The 19,669-nt window shown below is 41.7% G+C and overlaps 1 protein-coding gene across 4 annotated transcripts in view; it reads left to right on the top strand.

Moving 5' to 3' along the window:
* The window catches only part of LOC114652314 (folliculin-interacting protein 2-like), a 129,988-nt gene that overhangs the window by 40,987 nt on the left and 69,332 nt on the right, over window positions 1-19,669 (top strand). For all 4 annotated transcript variants that reach the window (XM_028802651.2, XM_028802653.2, XM_028802652.2 and 1 more), the window contains exon 2: window positions 4,362-4,485. In XM_028802651.2, the coding sequence (XP_028658484.2) occupies window positions 4,362-4,485 (124 nt within the window). The remainder of the gene's footprint in view (window positions 1-4,361; window positions 4,486-19,669) is intronic.

Here is a 19,669-nt window from a genome sequence, read left to right as displayed (position 1 = left end):
CAAGACGCACATACTGAGGTCTGTCTTTAAGATAGTCCACGATCCATGCCACCAGGTATGAATCTACTCCCATCTTGGTCAGCTTGTCCCTAAAGAGCAGAGGTTGGATTGTGTTGAAGGCACTAGAGAAGTCTAGAAACATAATTCTTACAGCACCACTGCCTCTGTCCAAGTTGGAGAGGGATCGGTGTAGCATATAGATGATGGCATCCTCCGCATTCACCTTCTCCTGATATGCAAACTGCAGAGGGTCGAGGGCGTGTTGAACCTGTTGCCTCAGGTGGTGAAGCAGCAGTCTCTCCATGGTCTTTATCACATGTGATGTCAGTGCAACAGGCCGGAAGTCATTCAGCTCACTAGGACGTGATACCTTTGGGACTGGGGTGATGCAAGATGTTTTCCAAAGCCTCGGGACTCTCCCCTGTTCCAGGCTCAGATTGAAGATGCGCTGTAGAGGACCCCCAGCTCCGATGCACAGACCTTCAGCAGTCGTGGCGATACTCCATCTGGACCCGCTGCTTTGCTGGCACGATGTCTCTCCTATGCTGGTATCAGCAGAAGGATGTGTGGAGGGTGCAGTACTCCGAGGTGAGAGTAAGAGTGGGTTAGGGTGGTCAAACCTGTTAAAGAAGTTGTTCATTTGGTTTGCTCTCTTCACGTCTCTCTCGATGGTGGTACCCCACTTCGAGCTGCAGCCAGTGATGATCTTCATCCCATCCCACACTTCCTTCATGCTGTTATTCTGCAACTTCTGCTCCAGCTTTCTCCTGTACTGCTCCTTCGCCGCCCTGAGCTGGACTCAGAGTTCCTTCTGCATGCGCTTGAGCTCATGCTGATCACTGCCTTTAAAAGCCCTTTTCTTCTGGTTCAAAAGGCCCTTGATGTCACTTGTAATCCATGGCTTGTTAGCATAGCAGCATGCAGTTCTTACTGGAGCTACAATGTCCATACAGAAGTTGATGTAGTCAGTAGTGCAGTCAACAACTTCCTCAATGTTCTCACTATGTGATCCCTGCAGGATATCCCAGTCTGTAGTTCCAAAACATTCTCTCAGAGCCTTCTCTGCCTCCGGGGTCCACTTCCTGAATGATCGTGTGGTTGTAGGTAGGAACCTCACTTTTGGTTTGTAGTGAGGCTGAAGTAGAACCAGGTTATGATCTGCTTTCCCAAGCACAGGCAGCGGGGTGGTGCTGTATGCATCTTTAATGTTTGCATACAGTAAATCAATAGTCTTATTTCCCCGGGTGTTACAGTCCACATACTGGGAGAAGGCAGGTAATGTTTTGTCCAGCGTCACATGGTTAAAGTCTCCAGCGATTAGCACAAGCGCCTCAGGTTGCTGTGTATGTAACTTAGCAACAGCAGAATGGATGATGTCACTCACTGTCTCCACGTCCGCCCGAGGAGGGATATACACGATGACAACAATGACGTGTCCAAACTCTCTGGGCAAGTAATAGGGACGCAAACTTACGGCCAACAGTTCGATGTCCCTGCAGCAAGTGGAGACTTTGACGTTAACATGTCCAGAGTTACACCACCGTGTATTAACATAGAGAGCGAGTCCTCCTCCTTTGTGCTTCCCGCATCTCTGTCCGCTCTAACTGTGCTAAACCCGGGTAGCTCAACATTAGCATCTGGGATGGTGGTAGTTAGCCACGTTTCGCAAAAGCACAACAAACTGCATTCTCTGTAGGGTCTGACATTTTTCACCAGCGCAGCCAGTTCGTCGATCTTATTTGAGATTGAGTTCACATTTCCCAGAATCGCAGAAGGCACCGAAGGCTTTAAACGCCACTTTCTCGCAAGCCGCTTCATTTTAGGGATGAAAATGGCACCTGTACGCTTGCACCGCACGGCCACCCTGCTGGCCGCTATCTTGAGTTGATTGTACAATATAATAAATTTAAAAATAAAAAGAGGAATAACCTTGGAGGTCAATCATCACTCCAAAAGTGGACAGTAGACATCACATAGTATATGTGTACCAAATTTCAGGTCAATAAGTTCAAACGGTTTGCGAGCTACAGGTGATTTTAAAATCCTGGACAGACAAATGAACAGCCACGGTAGCGTATTATATATAAAGATAACTTAAAAGACTATTGGGCCTTGCACAGTGGACAGCACTTTTGCATTGCAAGCTCAGGTTCTTGGGTTTTATTCCGTATGGAGTTTCCATGTTCTGTCGTTGATCGCTGGGTAAATTTATAATACTTCATCCTTCCTTAACCCTGTGTCTGTTTTAGGTGAATTGAGGTCTCTGAATTGGTGTGGTGAATTTGAGTGTGCCCTACAGTATCCTGGCATTCTACCATAGGTGGTTTCTCAAGTGAGTCTGACATTACTAGAATTGTCTCAGCCTTGCCACAAAATGCAGAACTAGAAAACAAATGGATGATTTAAGGTCATTTCGTTTTATTTTAAAAAATGTAAAATGTTGACTTTTATAGAGTGAGATACTTGGACACATAACATTTCTTACCTTTGATGTTTTAGTGACCCTGCTGTGCCAAAAGATGGAGGCTGAATGAGAGAGAGCTCCACTGTGTTATCATAAATCTTTCCACTTGTGCTTACAGGCAGTCTCTGTGCGGCTGAGAGTGGAGGTTTTTGTATTGCTCACACTATAGAAAATCTGCTTCTGAAGACCTTTGTAATCCAGATGTCACAGGGTTGCATCTGAACCTCAGCAGTTGCAACATATGCAGCCTGGCATGGATTGTGGTTTGATTCCATAGCAGAACACTTGGTGTAGCTGGCAGGATTGGTGGAGTGTAGTGGTGGTGCTGAGCAGAAAGGTAGTACCTCAGTGAGAGGGAGAGCTCAGCTGACGTCACCAGGAAGTGCTCTGGTTGAGGTGCTTACAGGCAGTCTCTGCATCGCCAAGAACGGAAGTTCTTCTATTGCTCACGCTTTAGAGAAACTGCTTCTGAGGGCCTTCATAATCCCAACATTACAGGTTCACGGCTGACTACAGGCAGTTACCAAAGTGTATAATATAGAATAGATTGTTGTGTGATTCCACATCAAAGCATTTGGTGTAGTAAGTAGGATTTGCACTGTGGATGGGTGGAGTGTAGTGGTGGTACTGAGCTGAGAGAGAGAGCTCAGCTGCCCCCACCAAGAAGGTCTCTGCTTGCAGTTTTTACAAACAGTCTCAGCAAAGCTGAAAATGGAAATCCTTGTGTTGCTCACACTTTAGAAAACTGCTTCTGGGGGCTTTTGTAATCCAGACATTGCAGGGTCATGACTGACAAGCAGCAGTTACCACAGTACAAATTCTGTGACCTGGGATAAAGCGTGGTGTGATTCCATGACATAACAGATGTGTGGTTTGTTCTTACCCTTATTTAACTGCATTTTTTCAGTTAACATTTTCTGGTTCTTAGGCTTCTGACATGATGCAGATCTATAAATAGAATTCAATGTCTTAAAGACCTTGTCACGCTTTTGTCAGGTAGCTGCCTATGGAGAACATCAAAGAATTATATATTACTAAATCTTAGTGTTCATCTCGACTGCAGTGTACAGTTCGTAAATGGATATATTTAGGTAATGGCTTAACAGTATGTGACAGAACAACATGTTGAATGCCTTTAATCTCCAAAAAAGTAATTTTTAAAACTATAGGGAGCCTGCAGTGCAAACCAAAAGTAGGAGGCATGATTTCAACAAGAATTAAAAACCATACTGTACTATTCAGAAATGTCTGAATATTTCCTTTTCTGAACAACCCACAACTTCATAATTCACAGGTTCCCATTGCTAGTATAGCTTAATCTTTTCATGTAATGCTTGTTAAAAGAAGCTTAGTGAACTAAGTTAGCTAAGTGAGTTTGAATTTTTTTATTTACTAGACATTTTGGATATTTTTCAAACTTTTGTCAGTTTTATTGAATGTTTTGGATGTTGTTCAAAATTAGAGCAATTGAACATTTTGTATGATCTATAGAAATATTGCAGTATGCAAGCTGTACACACAGGTCAGATTTTCGTTTAGTGTTAAGTCCTTACTGCCATGCAAGGACTCAGATGGGTGGTCTGGAAGATCTGATTGTGTTTTTTTTTTTTAATTTATTTTGTATATGAACTTCCCAGCGTACTGCTACTTGACACCACTGCTTGACGCTTGTTGAAATTCCAAGCTCTATCCTACTGTGTGTTTCTACATATCTCTCTTGCAGCCTTTTATAACCTGACGACTATTGGACAACATGACTGGTTAATAAATTATGTCTGAGTCATTCTTGTATCACAGATGCCAGGGTATTACGAAAAGAAAAGGTGACTAAATGCATCTGTCTGGGTTAAAATAATTTTATTCCTCTCTCACTGTTTGTTTCTTCTTTTGCTTACAGCTGGGCAACTTCTGAACTTGAACCAAATCACATTCGGCTGATCGTGTATCAGGACTGCGAGCGTAGAGGAAGGCAGGTGCTGTTCGATTCCAAAGCTGTACGGAAGGTGATTGCAAGTAGCCAGGTAATGTTTGCCTTCCATCTTAAATTTTAAGTGTGTGATGCTTTGTATATGACTTGCAGATAAAAATCTCAATCCTGCACAGATTTCTTCAATAGATAACCTACGTTCTGTAACCGACTTAATCTGGTTCAGGGCTGCAGGAACTGAAGCCTGTCATGGTGGCACTAGGTACAAGACTGGAACCAGCTCTGAACAGAACTCCAGTCCATTCATTGATCACATGGTGGCAATTTAGAGTTGCAAATTAACGAAACACTTAATTGGGGTATGGGGGGAAACCTGAAAAAACCTGAGAAAAACACGTGCTGACATGAGCAGGGGCAGAATCCAAATGCAAGTGACAGGGAACACTTTACACTTTACCATGTGATAATACCTCTGTAGGTGCTGAAGGCGATTTAGAATGCCTGATACAGTCACATCCTATGTGAACAGCCTTTTTTTGGTCAAGAGTCCTGTCTTCAATTCAAAACGTGACTCAGTAGTAGCAATATTTCAGCAAAAAAGCATGAGGAAAAAAAAACAATTTAGAATGAACATTTAAGCCAATCTAATTTTTAAACATGTATGTGAAGAAAATGGCAATACATCTATCTAAATTGATTTAGAACAATATTTCACACATGCATTGTACATTTAAATAAAAAAAATAATTCCTTTTATTATTAACGTTTTACTAAACTCTAACGTGGTGTAAACATTGTAGTTATCTCTTATATATATTTCTCTTCTGGTTCGTCCTGCTTCCACTTCAAAACCGGTCCCGCCCAAACGCAGCCGACACGGCATTTCTCGATTCCTATTCGTCGTCTTCCATGTCATGCACTATACTGGCCTGCTGAGCGTAATACATCCAACAAGTACTCAAGGTGCTGCCACAAAGATAAAGTAGCTTTACCACCCTTGCGGGAGCCACCTGTGTCTTTACAACAGCCTCTTACACAGCAAACATTACAAAATAAAGCAAACTCTAAAATGTACTTCTCCAGCTAGATTCCATGCTCAGAACCATCAACCCCTTCGCTAAATCATACAAACACATGCATGAAATCGCTCAGTCCAATCCAACAGCATCTGTACGAATGGTTTTCAAGGAAAACCCTGGGCAGGATTTACGACGATACAATGCCCCGACATTGCAGCGATTTTCATCGGAGAAGATGGCGAAACGCCTGCCTAAAGGGACATTTGCATCTATCTCATACACAACTCCTGTAAACAGATTTCCACGTTCCATATGAATTGCGATCCTATGGTTTACCCACTTTTATTCCCTTACGGAGACATTGGCTGGCACAAAGATTTACAACATGTTCCCGATAAAAGAACTGCCAAGCGAATAAGGCTTACTCAATGCCAATTTTACGCGTACAGATTAGCAATGAGGAATACATTTAGTATTTTGCACTCCAGCGGCAAACTGTTCCAACAGTACGTCGTAGATGCATATGTTAAAACAGAGGGTGCGCATCTCAACTATCTCAGAGTACATCAACAAGATCTACGCGTGGAACAATACAATGTTTGAATACAGACGCACTGCAAGCAAACGCTGAAAATAACAACGTACGTGTAGGCAAAATGATCATATTACCATCCACATTTCCAGGAAGTCCAAGATACATGCAACAAAACTATCAGGATGCCATGGCCATAGTACGTAAATTCGAAAAGCCTGATTTATGTATCACTTTCACATGTAATCCTACTTGGCCGGAAATTCTACATGCACACTGCACCTTTCAAGAAGTACAGTGGAACCTCGGTTTACGAGTGTTTTGCAAGACGAGCAAAAATTTTTAATAAATTTTGACTTGATAAACGAGCGAGGTCTTGCAGTACAAGTAGTATGTATACGCTTTGTCTGCTGAGCGTCATGTGATCACAACTGAGCTGATGGTGGTTCTCTCTCTCTCTCGCTGCGGGATTGTGGGCAATCATCTCCTATTCTCTGTCTGAGTTGGCATGCCTCACTCATATAGTCAACATCCGTACGAGCGTATACGGTTTACTACAGCATTAGCATTGTGACTGTGTGTGCGCGCATGTGTGTGTATGTGTGTGTGTGTGCTCGCTCGCTCGCTTGTGTGTATGTGTGTGTGCATGCGCTCGTGTGTGTGTGTGTGTGTGTGTTTGTGTGTGTATGTGTGTGTGTGTGTGCTGTGACGTGCGAGTCCCCGTCTTACACCCTAAAACATGAAGCTGAGTCTCAGTACTTTAGCAACACCAGCTTTATTCAGCTTGAAACAGCAACAGCGCGGTTATTTATTGTAGCGGGATCTGCCGCTCTCCTATACACAGACACAGCAGTCAGGCTGGGTCCTGCACATTTATAATGTTCCTTGTTCCTTGTATCACCCATCGACGGCAGGCGCTTATAGCATGTCCGCAGTCTTTTCGGATTCACTTTTACGGCGAACTGCTACAGCGCCGGGAGACTGCGATTGCTTTGGGACGCTCTTCCGCGTGTCGTCCCATTGGGTGGAATCCCACAAGAGTTTAGATACTCACACCAGCCATTATTCATTTCAAAAGTAAAGTGCAGGTTAATTTGTTTTATGTATTTATACTTTATATTTTGTATTAATCATTTTTATATGAATAGTTTTGGGTTGTGGAACAAATCATCTGAGTTTCCATTATTTCTCATGGGGAAATTCACTTTGATATACGAGTGCTTTGGACTGCAAGCACGTTTCCAGAAAGAATTATGCTCGCAAACCGAGGTTCCACTGTATTTATTTCTACTTGATTTCTGAATTCTTTTCTCATTGTTTTCTGTTCCTATTCTTACACCGCCATATGCTATGGCGGGCATCGGCTAGTATTGTATATTTCGTTTCATGAATGTAAACAAAAAACTGTTTTCAGTTACCACAAATCTTAATGATTTTAATTTTGTCGACATGTTAAATGGTTCCCACAGACCCGAACACAATGTAAATGTTAATAGTGTATTTCACAGAAATTATCCGTATTGTTTAGTTTGATGTATGACACGACACAAACTTCACAATGATGCTCATTGTTTGGTTTGATGTACTGTTTTTACTTCTCATTTTTATTGCTTAATTTTTAAATGGGTTCTTGACCCGACGTTACTTTCCTGGCTTTGCCGAGACCTGCTGAAACCTTTCAAAAGTAATTTTACGAAGTCAGTCCTGAAACGGCGGTCTACTACTGTGGTGACGTATGGTGCTGTGGCTCTGCAAGAGGATGCTACTCGAACAGTGTAGCATTGCAAAGAGCAATACAAGATCTTACACACTGGGTGGATGGGGCATGTCACAAGCTGCAAGTGGCACACATCCATGTGTGTGCAACATCAGGCCGAGTTCACTTTTAACCCCACTGCTCATATGCTAGACTGTTACAGGAGGTCCGCAGAATGAGGCCAAAAGGAAGGCTGAACAAAATAAGGATTAAAGTGGTAATGAAAGTTTGTTTTGAATGCTAAAAAAAACTATGGAGGAGGAAACTTCAGCTGTAGATGAACCCAAATAACAGCTATAAAATCACACTTGGTGGTTTTACTAAGCCATGTTGCTTATAACATAAATATTGAAGATTTTCCACTCCGTAGTGGCTCATCCAATTCCAGGGCTGAGGTAATAAAAATAATACTGTACTTCACGCTGTTGTTGACTTTTTCCATTCAATCATCGATTTCCTGAACTCGCATATACAGAGCCTGTAAAAAATGTTCATCCCCTTGGAAGTTTACCCATTTTATATTTTATTGTAGTGGATTTAGTTTACCTTTATTGATGTTGATCAATAGAAAATGGATCTTTAATGTCCTGATGAAAACGGTGATCTAAATCAATTACAAATATAAAACACAAAATAATTGATTTCATAAGTGTCCCACACCCCGATCAGAATTTACTTGATGCGGTTATGACAACCTTGAGTCTGTGTCTCTCTGTTAGTTTTACACATCTGGACTCTGCCATTTTCTCTCATTCTTCTTTGCAAAACAGCTCAAGCTCTGTCAGGTGTAATGGGACGGGTGAATGAACAGCCTTTTTTATGTCCAGCCAAAAATTCTCATTTGAATTGAGATCTGACTGATTCGGTTAATACAGGACATTCACGTTGTTGGTTTTAAGCTATTCCTGTGTAGCTTTGGCTTTATGCTTGGAATTGTTGTCTTGCTGGAAAAAGAAGTCTTCTCCCAAAGAGCAAGCTTCTTGCAGGCTGCATCAATTTTTCCTCCAGGATTTCCTTGTATTTTGCTTCATTCATTTTACCCTCGCATGCTATCAAGGGCCTGGTGCAGAAAGTACCCCCACAGCCACTGCACACAAGCAATTCCTGGAGCTCTCCATGACACTTCTGCATCTGTCCACAGATAGTTTGACCCACTCATCCTAAGCAAAGTGTTCCAGCTGTGTCAGGTTTGAAGAGGTCTTCTCCAGACTGCATGTTTCAGTACTTCCACAGGTGTTTGATGAGATTCAAATCAGGGCTCTTAGAAGGCCATTTTAGAATAGTCCAATGTTTTGTTCTTGGGCATTATTGATGCTTTTAGCTGTGTGTCTGAGACCGAGCTTTGTTTCACTGGACAGTACGTTTCGCTCCAAAATGTCTTGGGAGTTCCCTGCACAGACACGATGCACCTCGTGTCAGATGCAGCAATGCAGTTCCAAAACATAAGCGAGCCTCCTCCATGTTTCATGGTTGGTGTGGTGCCACAGTATGGTTAGTGCTGTTTTCTTTGAAAGCTTCATTTTTTTGTCTATAGACATTGAGCTGATGTGACCAAAAAGCTCCAGTTTTCTCCAAAGGACTTTCTCCCAGAAGCATTGTGGCTTTTCAATATGCGTTTTAGCAAATTCCAGTCTGGCTTTTTTATGTTTTCCTTTCAACAGTGGAGTCCTTCTGGGTGGTCTTCCACTGAGCCTACTGTCCCTCAAAGAGCAATGGATGTTACGATCTGACACTGCTGGACCTTGATCTTGGAGTTTAGCTTGTATCTCTTTGGAAGTTGTTCTTGGCTTTTTGTCTATCATTCTCACTATACTTCTTCACATTCTGGGGTCGATTTTCCTCTCAGGGTGGATGGTTACTGCCCCATTGGACCTTAAACTTCTCACTAACGTTTGCAAATATTGTCACAGGGACATCAAGCTGCTTGGAGATGGTCTTCCAGCCTTTGCCTTTAACATGCTTGTCTATAATTTTCTTTCTTTTCCTCCTCAGACAACTCTCTTCTTTGCTTTGTCTGGTCCATGTTCAGTGTGGGACACACCATAATGCCAACCAGCAGAGTAACGACTTGTATCATTTAAATTGACTGAATAACTGATTGTATGCTTGACTGAATATGTGTAGCACTAACAAAAGAAAACAACAAGTTTGAAAAATTACTCAAATCCAGTTATTAGGATCTTTTCTTGGGGTACCAATAAATATCCATCCATCCATTTTCCAACCCGCTATATCCTAACAACAGGGTCATGGAGGTCTGCTGGAGCCAATCCCACCCAACACAGGGCGCAAGGCAGGAAACAAACCCTGGGCAGGGTGCACACACACACCCACACACCAAGCACACACTAGGGCCAATTTAGAATCGCTAATGCACCTAACCAGCATGTCTTTGGACTGTGGGAGGAAACCGGAGCACCAGGAGGATACCCATGCAGACACGGGGAGAACATGCAAATTCCACGCAGGGAGGACCTGGGAAGCGAACCCGGGTCTCCTAACTGCAAGGCAGCAGCTCTACCCACTGCACCACCACGCCACCCACCAACAAATATGTCCAGTCTATTTTAAAATATCTTTGTAGAGTAAGCAACACTTTCACACTTGCTTTGCTTTACTCGGCATATGGCACTTTTTTAACAAGTTGTAAAGGTTCCAACAAAGTTGTCCACATCTGAAAATAAATGTGGATTTAGACAGTAAAGTGTGAGGTCCATTATTTTAATTTGGTTTCAACAACTGTTCTGAGGCATTCATGGTCCATGTGGCCTTCTAATCAGAGGCTTACGGTTCTGGTATTTTTACTAATAAGAATCAGAAGTGTTTGTGTTATGATAACCTTTTTGTCCTTTTAAGCTGCAAAACATCACATGCTGTATATAATCTGAAATGGGTAGAATCTCATGACAAGTCTGACTGCCCAGCTGCTATTGTGAGTAAACGGGTCTCAGAGTTTAATACCACCATTCTTTAATGTGCTCCATTGTTGTCAGTGTTTCATATTTAATTAAAGAATAGCAGAATAGTTCAGTCTTCTCTGTCCTTCCATATGTGGTATATTTATTTATTATTGCTTCAAAACATGGCACATGTTCCCTGAGGAATGTATGTAAGAATTATTTCCTGAAAGTTTGCAGTCAGTGTCTATTTGATATTGTTTACATTGCACTTAACTGTTTGGTATGAATTCAGTAGCGCAGCTATTTGTACTGACTTTTAAAGGCATCACTAAATTACACGATTTTTCCAGCAGTTTTTTTTTTTTTTTTTAAGCAGTAGCCTTCATTTATGTCTCTCTATTATTTATAAAAAAAAAAAAATCTTGGGAGGGAAATGAGACGTGATCTTCTCGGAAGACACTTTGATGTGACACGAAGTGGCAAAATGACAGCTGCTGTACAGGCTTTTAAATGATCGACGCATAGCGCAACAAGCAGAAAACGATGCTCGCATTAGATTCCATTGAGTGACATGTGTACCGTGTGGCCATCACATTCAAAATGACTGAGCGAGTAGAGCATCAGATTTTGTGTTAAGCTTAAACATTCGTGCACAGAAACTATTTGGATGATTTAGAAGCCTTTTGGGGATGAAGCAGTTAGATAGATAGATAGATAGATAGATAGATAGATAGATAGATAGATAGATAGATAGATAGATGTGAAAGGCACTATTAGATAGATAGATAGATAGATAGATACTTTATTAATCCCAATGGGAAATTCACATTCTTCAGCAGCAGCATACTGATACAATAAATAATATTAAATTAAAGAATGATAATAATACAGGAGAAAAAACAGACAATAACTATGTATAATGTTAAATATTAACGTTTACCCCCCCGGGTGAAATTAAAGAGTCGCATAGTTTGGGGGAGGAACGATCTCCTCAATCTGTCTGTGGAGCAGGACAGTGACAGCAGTCTGTCGCTGAAGCTGCTCTTCTGTCTGGAGATGACATTATTTAGTGGATGCAGTGGATTCTCCATAATTGATAGGAGCCTGCTGAGCGCCCTTCGCTCTGCCACAGATGTTAAACTGTCCAGCTCCATGCCAACAATAGAGCCTGCCTTCCTCACCAGTTTGTCCAGGCGTGAGGCGTCTTTCCTCTTAATGCTGCCTCCCCAGCACACCACTGCGTAGAAGAGGGCGCTCACCACAACTGTTTGATAGAACATCTGCAGCATCTTATTGCAGATGTTGAAGGAAGCCAGCCTTCTAAGGAAGTATAACCGGCTTTGTCCTTTCTTGCACAGCGCATCAGTATTGGCAGTCCAGTCTAATTTATCATCCAGCTGCACTCCCAGATATTTATAGGTCTGCACCATCTGCACACAGTCACCTTTGATGATCACTGGGTCTATGAGGGGTCTGGGCCTCCTAAAATCCACCACCAGCTTCTTGGTTTTGCTGGTGTTCAGGTGTAGGTGGTTTGAGTCGCACCATTTAACAAAGTCATTGATTAGGTCCCTATACTCCTCCTCCAGCCCATTCCTGATACAGCCCACGATAGCAGTGTCATCAGCGAACTTTTGCACATGGCAGGACTCCGAGTTGTATTGGAAGTCCGATGTATATAGGCTGAACAGGACCGGAGAAAGTACAGTCCCTTGTGGTGCTCCTGTGTTGCTGACCACAATGTCAGACGTGCAGTTCCCAAGACGCACATACTGAGGTCTGTCTTTAAGATAGTCCACGATCCATGCCACTAGGTATGAATCTAATCCCATCTCCGTCAGCTTGTCCCTAAGGAGCAGAGGTTGGATTGTGTTGAAGGCGCTAGAAAAGTCTAGAAACATAATTCTTACAGCACCACTGCCTCTGTCCAAGTGAGAGAGGGATCGGTGTAGCATATAGATGATGGCATCTTCCGCTCCCACCTTCTCCTGATATGCAAACTGCAGAGGGTCAAGGGCGTGTTGAACCTGTGGCCTAAGGTGGTGAAGCAGCAGCCTCTCCATGGTCTTCATCACATGTGATGTCAGAGCAACAGGCCGTAAGTCATTCAGCTCACTAGGACGTGATACCTTTGGGACTGGGGTGATACAAGATGTTTTCCAAAGCCTCGGGACTCTCCCCTGTTCCAGGCTCAGGTTGAAGATGCGCTGTAGAGGACCCCCCAGCTCCGATGCACAGACCTTCAGCAGTCGTGGCGATACTCCATCTGGACCCGCTGCTTTGCTGGCACGAAGTCTCCTCAGCTCTCTGCTCACTTGCGCTGTTGTAATTATGGGTGGGGATGTCTTTCCTATGCTGGTATCAGCAGAAGGATGTTATTGGGGAAACATCAAATCACCCATGTGACTCGACCCCCCTACAGCCCAGATTTGGCACCCTGTGACTTCTGGCTTTTCCCAAAACTAAAGTCACCTTTGAAAGGAAAGATATTTCAGACTGTCAATGAGATTCAGGAAAATACAACAAGACGGCTGATGGAGATTCCAACAAAGGATTTTGCAGAGAGTGTTTGAACGGTGGAAGAGATGCTGGGAGAACTGTGTGAGGTCCCAAGGTGCCTACTTCAAAAGGGGACTGAGGCGTCATTGTCCTATGTATAGTGTTTCTTGTGTCTTCTTCAATAAATGTTATCAATTTTTCATAGTACATGGCTGGAAATTTTCTGGACAGACCACTTATAGCACCAAAAATGTGTGGAGCGCAACTCAAGACAGGTTATCCTCAAGTTATACACTGACTGGCCACTTTATTAGGAACACCAGTTCAACTGCTTGTTAACACAAATATCTAATCAGCCAGTCGCAGTGCAGCAACTCAATACATTTAGGTCTGTAGACGTGTCAAGCCAACCAACTGAAACTGAACATCCGAATGAGGAAGAAAGTGGATTTAAGTGACTTTAAACTTTACATATTTAGTTATTGGTGCCAGATGGGCTGGTCTGAGTATGTCAGCAGCTTCTGATCTGCTAGGATTTTCACACATAACCATCTCTAGGGTTTATAGAGAGTGGTCCGAAAAAGGGAGAATATCCAGTGATTGGCAGTTCTCTGGGTGAAAATGCCTTGTTGATGCCGGAGGTCAGAGGAGAATGGCCAGACTGGTTGGAACTGATAGAAAGACAACCGTAACAAAAATAAGCACTCGTTACAACTGAGGTATGCAGAAGAGCATCTATGAGCACACAACATGTCAAACCTTGAAGTATATGAGGTGCAGCAGCAGGAGACCACGGTGGGTCCCACTCCTGTACCTAAGGCTACAGTTTGCACGGGCTCTACAAAATTGGACAATAGAAGTTTGGAAAAACACACCATGGTCTGATGAGTCTTGATTTCTGATGCAACATTTTGGATGGTCGGATCAGAATTTGGCATCAACAACATGAAAGCTTGGATCCATCCTGCCTTTTTATCAGTGGTTCAGGCTGTTGGTGGTGTAATGGTGTGGGGGGTATTTTCTTGGCACACTTTGTTTTTAATAAATTTGCAAAAACCTCAAACTTTTTTCACATTGTCATTATGGGGTGTTGTGTGCAGAATTCTGAGGAAAAAAATGAATTTAATCCATTTTGGAATAAGGCTGTAACATAACAAAATGTGGAAAAAGTGATGCGCTGTGAATACTTTCTGGATGCACTGTATTACTCTACTTTCCCCTTTTGTATTATGTAGCCTTTGTCAGAATGCCTCAGATCTCCCAGACTTACCACTGTTTATAAGGTATTGTACTATATAACTTCTCCCCACCTTCCCTTCTACATGTATAACCTCCAGCAATTAGGTGTAGTAAAAGACAAGCAGGAGTTAAGTTACAATTTAAACAAATGTAGTATTGATAATATTCATAAATAATAATAATATGCAAAGTACATTTGAATATTGGCAACTATACAACCTGATAAATGGTGATGTGTAGTTTCAGGCGGCACACAGACTTGTTAGTTACTTAAAATGTCTCTAGTTAAGGCATCATTTATGGTCAGCTTTCTTCAGAACGGACCGCATGCCTGTCTCAATATGGCTGCCGAGCTGTGCTCTTCATTGTGTTGTCCTTTCCAGTTCATGATGTGTGAGATGGTCTTTAATCAGTTTGGTAAGAGAGAGAGGGTGAGGTAAAGCACACAAATTTTTTAGGTTTTCTGTCCAACCCCTACAGCCAATAGGGCATCATGGTACTTAAAGGCTTCTGATACAAGCCAATTCCAAACAGCCATACTTCAGACCGGTTGGGACAGAATACCTTCACACCTGCCCTCCAAACCATGTGTTAAGGTAAAGCTTGGCAGTTAGGCAGCCTGGCTTTCCTGAGGGGGTTGACTGAGAGACTTCAGCAGAGATATATTGGCCAAACTTGTTTGAGGCGCTTCCCCCAACCCTGTCGTAAAATTACAAAGAGACTCATTCCAAAAAGGGGGGAAGGGGTTCTTAAACCATCAAATCATTGCTGTTATTATCTATAATGTAACACTAATATTATATTGCTTTGTCTGCAAATAAAGACATCCATCCATCCATCCATTTTCCAACCCGCTGAATCCGAACACAGGGTCACGGGGGTCTGCTGGAGCCAATCCCAGCCAACACAGGGCAGGGAACCAATCCTGGGCAGGGTGCCAATCTACCGCAGGACACACACAAACACACCCACACACCAAGCACACACTAGGGCCAATTTAGAATCGCCAATCCACCTAACCTGCATGTCTTTGGACTGTGGGAGGAAACCGGAGCGCCCGGAGGAAACCCACGCAGACACGGGGAGAACATGCAAACTCCACGCAGGGAGGACCCGGGAAGCGAACCCGGGTCTCCTAACTGCGAGGCAGCAGCGCCACCACTGCACCACCGTGCCGCCCGCAAATAAAGACATACAAAATATTTATCAACTTATATGCAAAATTTCACAACACAACAATGATGAAATTAGAATTTGAAGAAGTGTATCCGAGTCTTTGTTGTTAACAAAAGCACATCACCAGATTAACACGGTGAGTGGTGAGTAGTAATCTGAGAAGAGATTTAGATATGCAATAGCGAAAGGCAGCTTCACAGTAATATGTGACCATTAAATGTCAGTTTACTGGCAGCTGAACGTCCTGACTGCAAACAGACAAGGTAAGAAGGTCCAAGAGTCTGCAGTGGTGCGCCTGATCCACATGACTCTTTTGTTGCACCATTTATGACCCTTAACAGCAGTCACATTGTGCCTTTAGATAAACGGTCAGCACTTTATTATATGTACATGGCTGCAGCGTTACACAAACAGAAATTGGCTAAAAGCTAAATATAAAACTTGACCTTTGTTCTGCTCAGTTCTCTGGTGCCTGATTAAATCTACAGTGTGAAATAAAGCATGAGGAAAATGTTCTGTTAATTGTTCGTAGCACGCATGAGATCTCTTCGCACCAATAAACATGTACAATATTTGATGAACTAACTCATATATTTTTTTATTTAATTTTTGCACATAAATCAGATTTAGGAAATGTCATTAAACACAGTTCACAAACCTCCAGGATTCTTTCGCTGTTTAATTCATTTTATTTTCACCACTCCATATGGTATCACTTCAGATTCTAATTTCTTTGTTTTCTTGGGCACTCGAACAATACCTGTACTTTAGTATCACTTATTATTTGTGTATAAACTTTGTACATTACTGAAGCAAATCAAATACACATAAAAGAAGAATTGACAAGCTATTTTCTGAGATGTGCAGGTATCACCAATATGCCCGCACATTTTATTTTGTTTGCTGTACACTTTTCTTCAAAGCGACTGAATTAGGTTCAATAACTAGTTCAGTTGTTTCCAAAGAAAACTGATATGGCAGTGGGGCACGGCTTTTTGGGGTAAAGGGGGAAGGTCCCCCCAGACAATGTCACTGTCCATTTTATCATCAGTGGTTAATTCATAAATATTTTTAAATGAGTTGTTTAATGGTTTTCAATGAATACTTTATTCCATAGTACTATTCTGGATAATTTAAAAAAAAGAAAATGTTGTTTTTATGATTCAAGTACACATCTATGAGGGCAAAGGCCTCCGAAAACATTCACAAATGGCCTATATCAGGCACAGTGCCCCAGTTCTACACCAGCTGGTTTTGGCCTACTCGGGCCTAAAGCAACTACTGGATTTTCTTCTTCTATAATACGCTACTGTGGCTGTTCCTTTGTCTGTCCAGGATTTTAAATCACCTGTAGCTCGCAAACCGTTTCACCTATTGACTTGAAATACGGTACACATATACTACGTGACGTCTACTATCCACTTTCAGGGTGATGATTTAATTAATCTTTTAATTTTTATTTTATTGTAGAATCACCTCTCGGCAGTTTGCAGTAGGGCGGCACATGCGTATGGGCGCCGTTCTCATTCCCTACCACCTTTGCTAATCATTCTTGAGGCAGATTGAAGACTTAAGTGCCAGATTAAGTGAACGGTTAAAGAAAATGTACTAAGTAATTGCAACACAAAAACTAACTTAATTAGTTTTAACGCGAAAAGATGCAGACGAAAGAGAAGCAGCGGGCCGCTAAGTTAGAGTAAAGAAGAGCTGCTTAGGAAGCAGCAAGCACATCAACCTCTGAGCAAACGAATGCTAAGCGTACAGAGAAAGAGGGTAAATACTATGAATGCTCAAGTCAAGTGTATTCACTGCACATTATCGTGCAGTGCGCCGTTACTGGTATTTATATATTTGTAAATAAAACAGTCGCTTGTTGTACAGTTGTAGTTCAACAGTGAAAATTCATAAAAGCTGTCATTAGGCTACCCTGTTTACTGCTGGCGCTGCCGTGATTCTAAAATGGAGAAGGCTGGTTTGGAAGCTACAAGATGCATTGAGTATACAGGTTGTGTGGAGGATACTTCATTATTCCCTCGTTGTTCAAAGCACATTCAGCTATTCAGATATTTAGCTGAACAAATCATTGTTTTGAGTCAGCCCAATAATGAATAAATAGCTTGACCAGATTACCAGTGCAGAAGAATTTCAAGGAATTCTTATCAGGTTGGTATCTATGTAATCATATAGCGCACAAGAGAATATCTGGATAATAAATGCATTTAAATAGTGTGTGGCCTTACATTTATTTTATGTGACTGACTAAAAAAACACTCAATGTAATCATTGAGCACTACCTTTTAAAACATGACAATACAGAAAGTCTTAACAATGAATTAAATGAAACGTTTTCACATGAATTTTGTATAAATTAAAAAAAAGCATTAAGTTCGGTGAGAGAAATGATTATGGATTTTCATCCAGCTTAATAAAAGGATAAGTGTCTGTCCAGTTGCAATGACTCTGTCATTCCAAAAGAGGGTGCACCACAAACATTTTTAGTAATAAAATACATAGCCTTTGTCATTCCAATAGATGACACAAACATTAGAAACATGAACACTGCTTTTACAACTCCCATACAAAAGGGCATTTAACAGGCATGCATTGCATTTGTCATTCTAACAGATGGCACATCACACACATTAACACTACTCATACAAAACCCATGCCAAATGGCATATAACAGACACATATACATTCCATGGTGCACTGCAAACTTTAACACTGAGGTCTGCGTTGATTGCTTTGTGTATCTGTGTATCCGTTCAGGTGCTGTGCCTCTGTTGTTCCAATATATGGGGCATCACAAACATTTTTAGTAATAAAATGCATTGCATTTGTCATCCTGATAGATGACACAAACATTACAAACCTGAATGAACACTGTTTTTACAAATCCCATAGAAAATAGAATTTAACAGCCATGCATAGCATTTGTCATTCCAACAGATGGTTCATAACAAACCTTTTTAGTAATAAAATGCATTGCAATTATCAGTCCAAAAGACGGTGCATCACAAACATTAACACTCTTTTCACAAATCCCATACCAAGTGGCATATAACATATATTACATGGTGCACTGCAGATATTAACATTGAGGTCTGCGTTGATTACTTAGATTTCAATCCAAGTTAGATGGGTAGCACAGCTAGTTATTGATATAATTTTGTAGCAGGAGCGGTGACCCACTGCTAAATTTTGTATGTGCAGGAAACACTGTAGTCTGTGGGAGACATATAAGTAAGAACTATCCGCACATAATAAAAAATAGATATTTAGAACGTAACAAAGCTGTGCTGTCAGTATAGGCTCTGATCCTTGTGGCCATGAGTTAGATTTAAGCTGCTTTAAAAATATGTGTATGCGTAATTTATTTTCCTGTATTTATTTAGTATTAATATAGTTGTCAGAAAAGAAATATTTTCTGTATGTTTATATTGTGAGCTTTGGCATGCCCTATTACCGTAGCTACAAGGCAACAATGCCCACAATTACTCAACATTATGCAAGAAACTCAAAAATGAATATTGGTGCGGTGACTTGATGTAGCTGCCAGAAAGCTATTTGAGCAGTACAAATGCTATTAAATTACCCAAAACAAGTCTTCCATTAAGCTGCTTGGCTTCTCTTCTTGCAGATTGATGCCAAGTTGTTGAAATAATGATCTAAACCCAAATATATTTTAAGAACGGCCAGCCAGGAGCCGTCAAAGCCGTATTCATTTTCAGTAGAACTTCAGATTATTTTTAAGTGTGTTGGTTTATATTAATCGAGTAGTAAAATATTTAAGCTTCATGTTCCAGTTGAAAATATTGTTATTACTAGGGGGCTTCACTCACCAAGCCCTTACCCCCTCCACTGTTACGCGCCGTTGTGAAGGGTTAGGCTGAATACACCCCAAGGAGACGCGGCCGCTGCTCTGTAACCCCTCTTAAACGGTGATACATTGGGAAACAAAAAGTTTTATGTTTTTTAAACCTCCTTTTTGCTCGATCAGCTGCTGGATTGCTTCTGCTGCTACCATGCGGCGTGATCTGCATTTCTTGTGGCGCTTCAAACATTTAAAAGTCTGTACAGCAGCTGTCCTTTTGTCTCGCTGCCTTGTCACTCTTGTCCCCCAGACATCCTCAAACACTTTTCGCTGTTCCGTTATT

The sequence above is a fragment of the Erpetoichthys calabaricus genome, chromosome 5 (genome assembly GCF_900747795.2).
Source record: "Erpetoichthys calabaricus chromosome 5, fErpCal1.3, whole genome shotgun sequence".
NCBI classification, from domain to species: domain Eukaryota; kingdom Metazoa; phylum Chordata; class Cladistia; order Polypteriformes; family Polypteridae; genus Erpetoichthys; species Erpetoichthys calabaricus.
The sequence above is the reverse complement of the archived record's forward strand: the minus strand, read 5'-3'. Positions and strand labels throughout refer to the sequence as shown.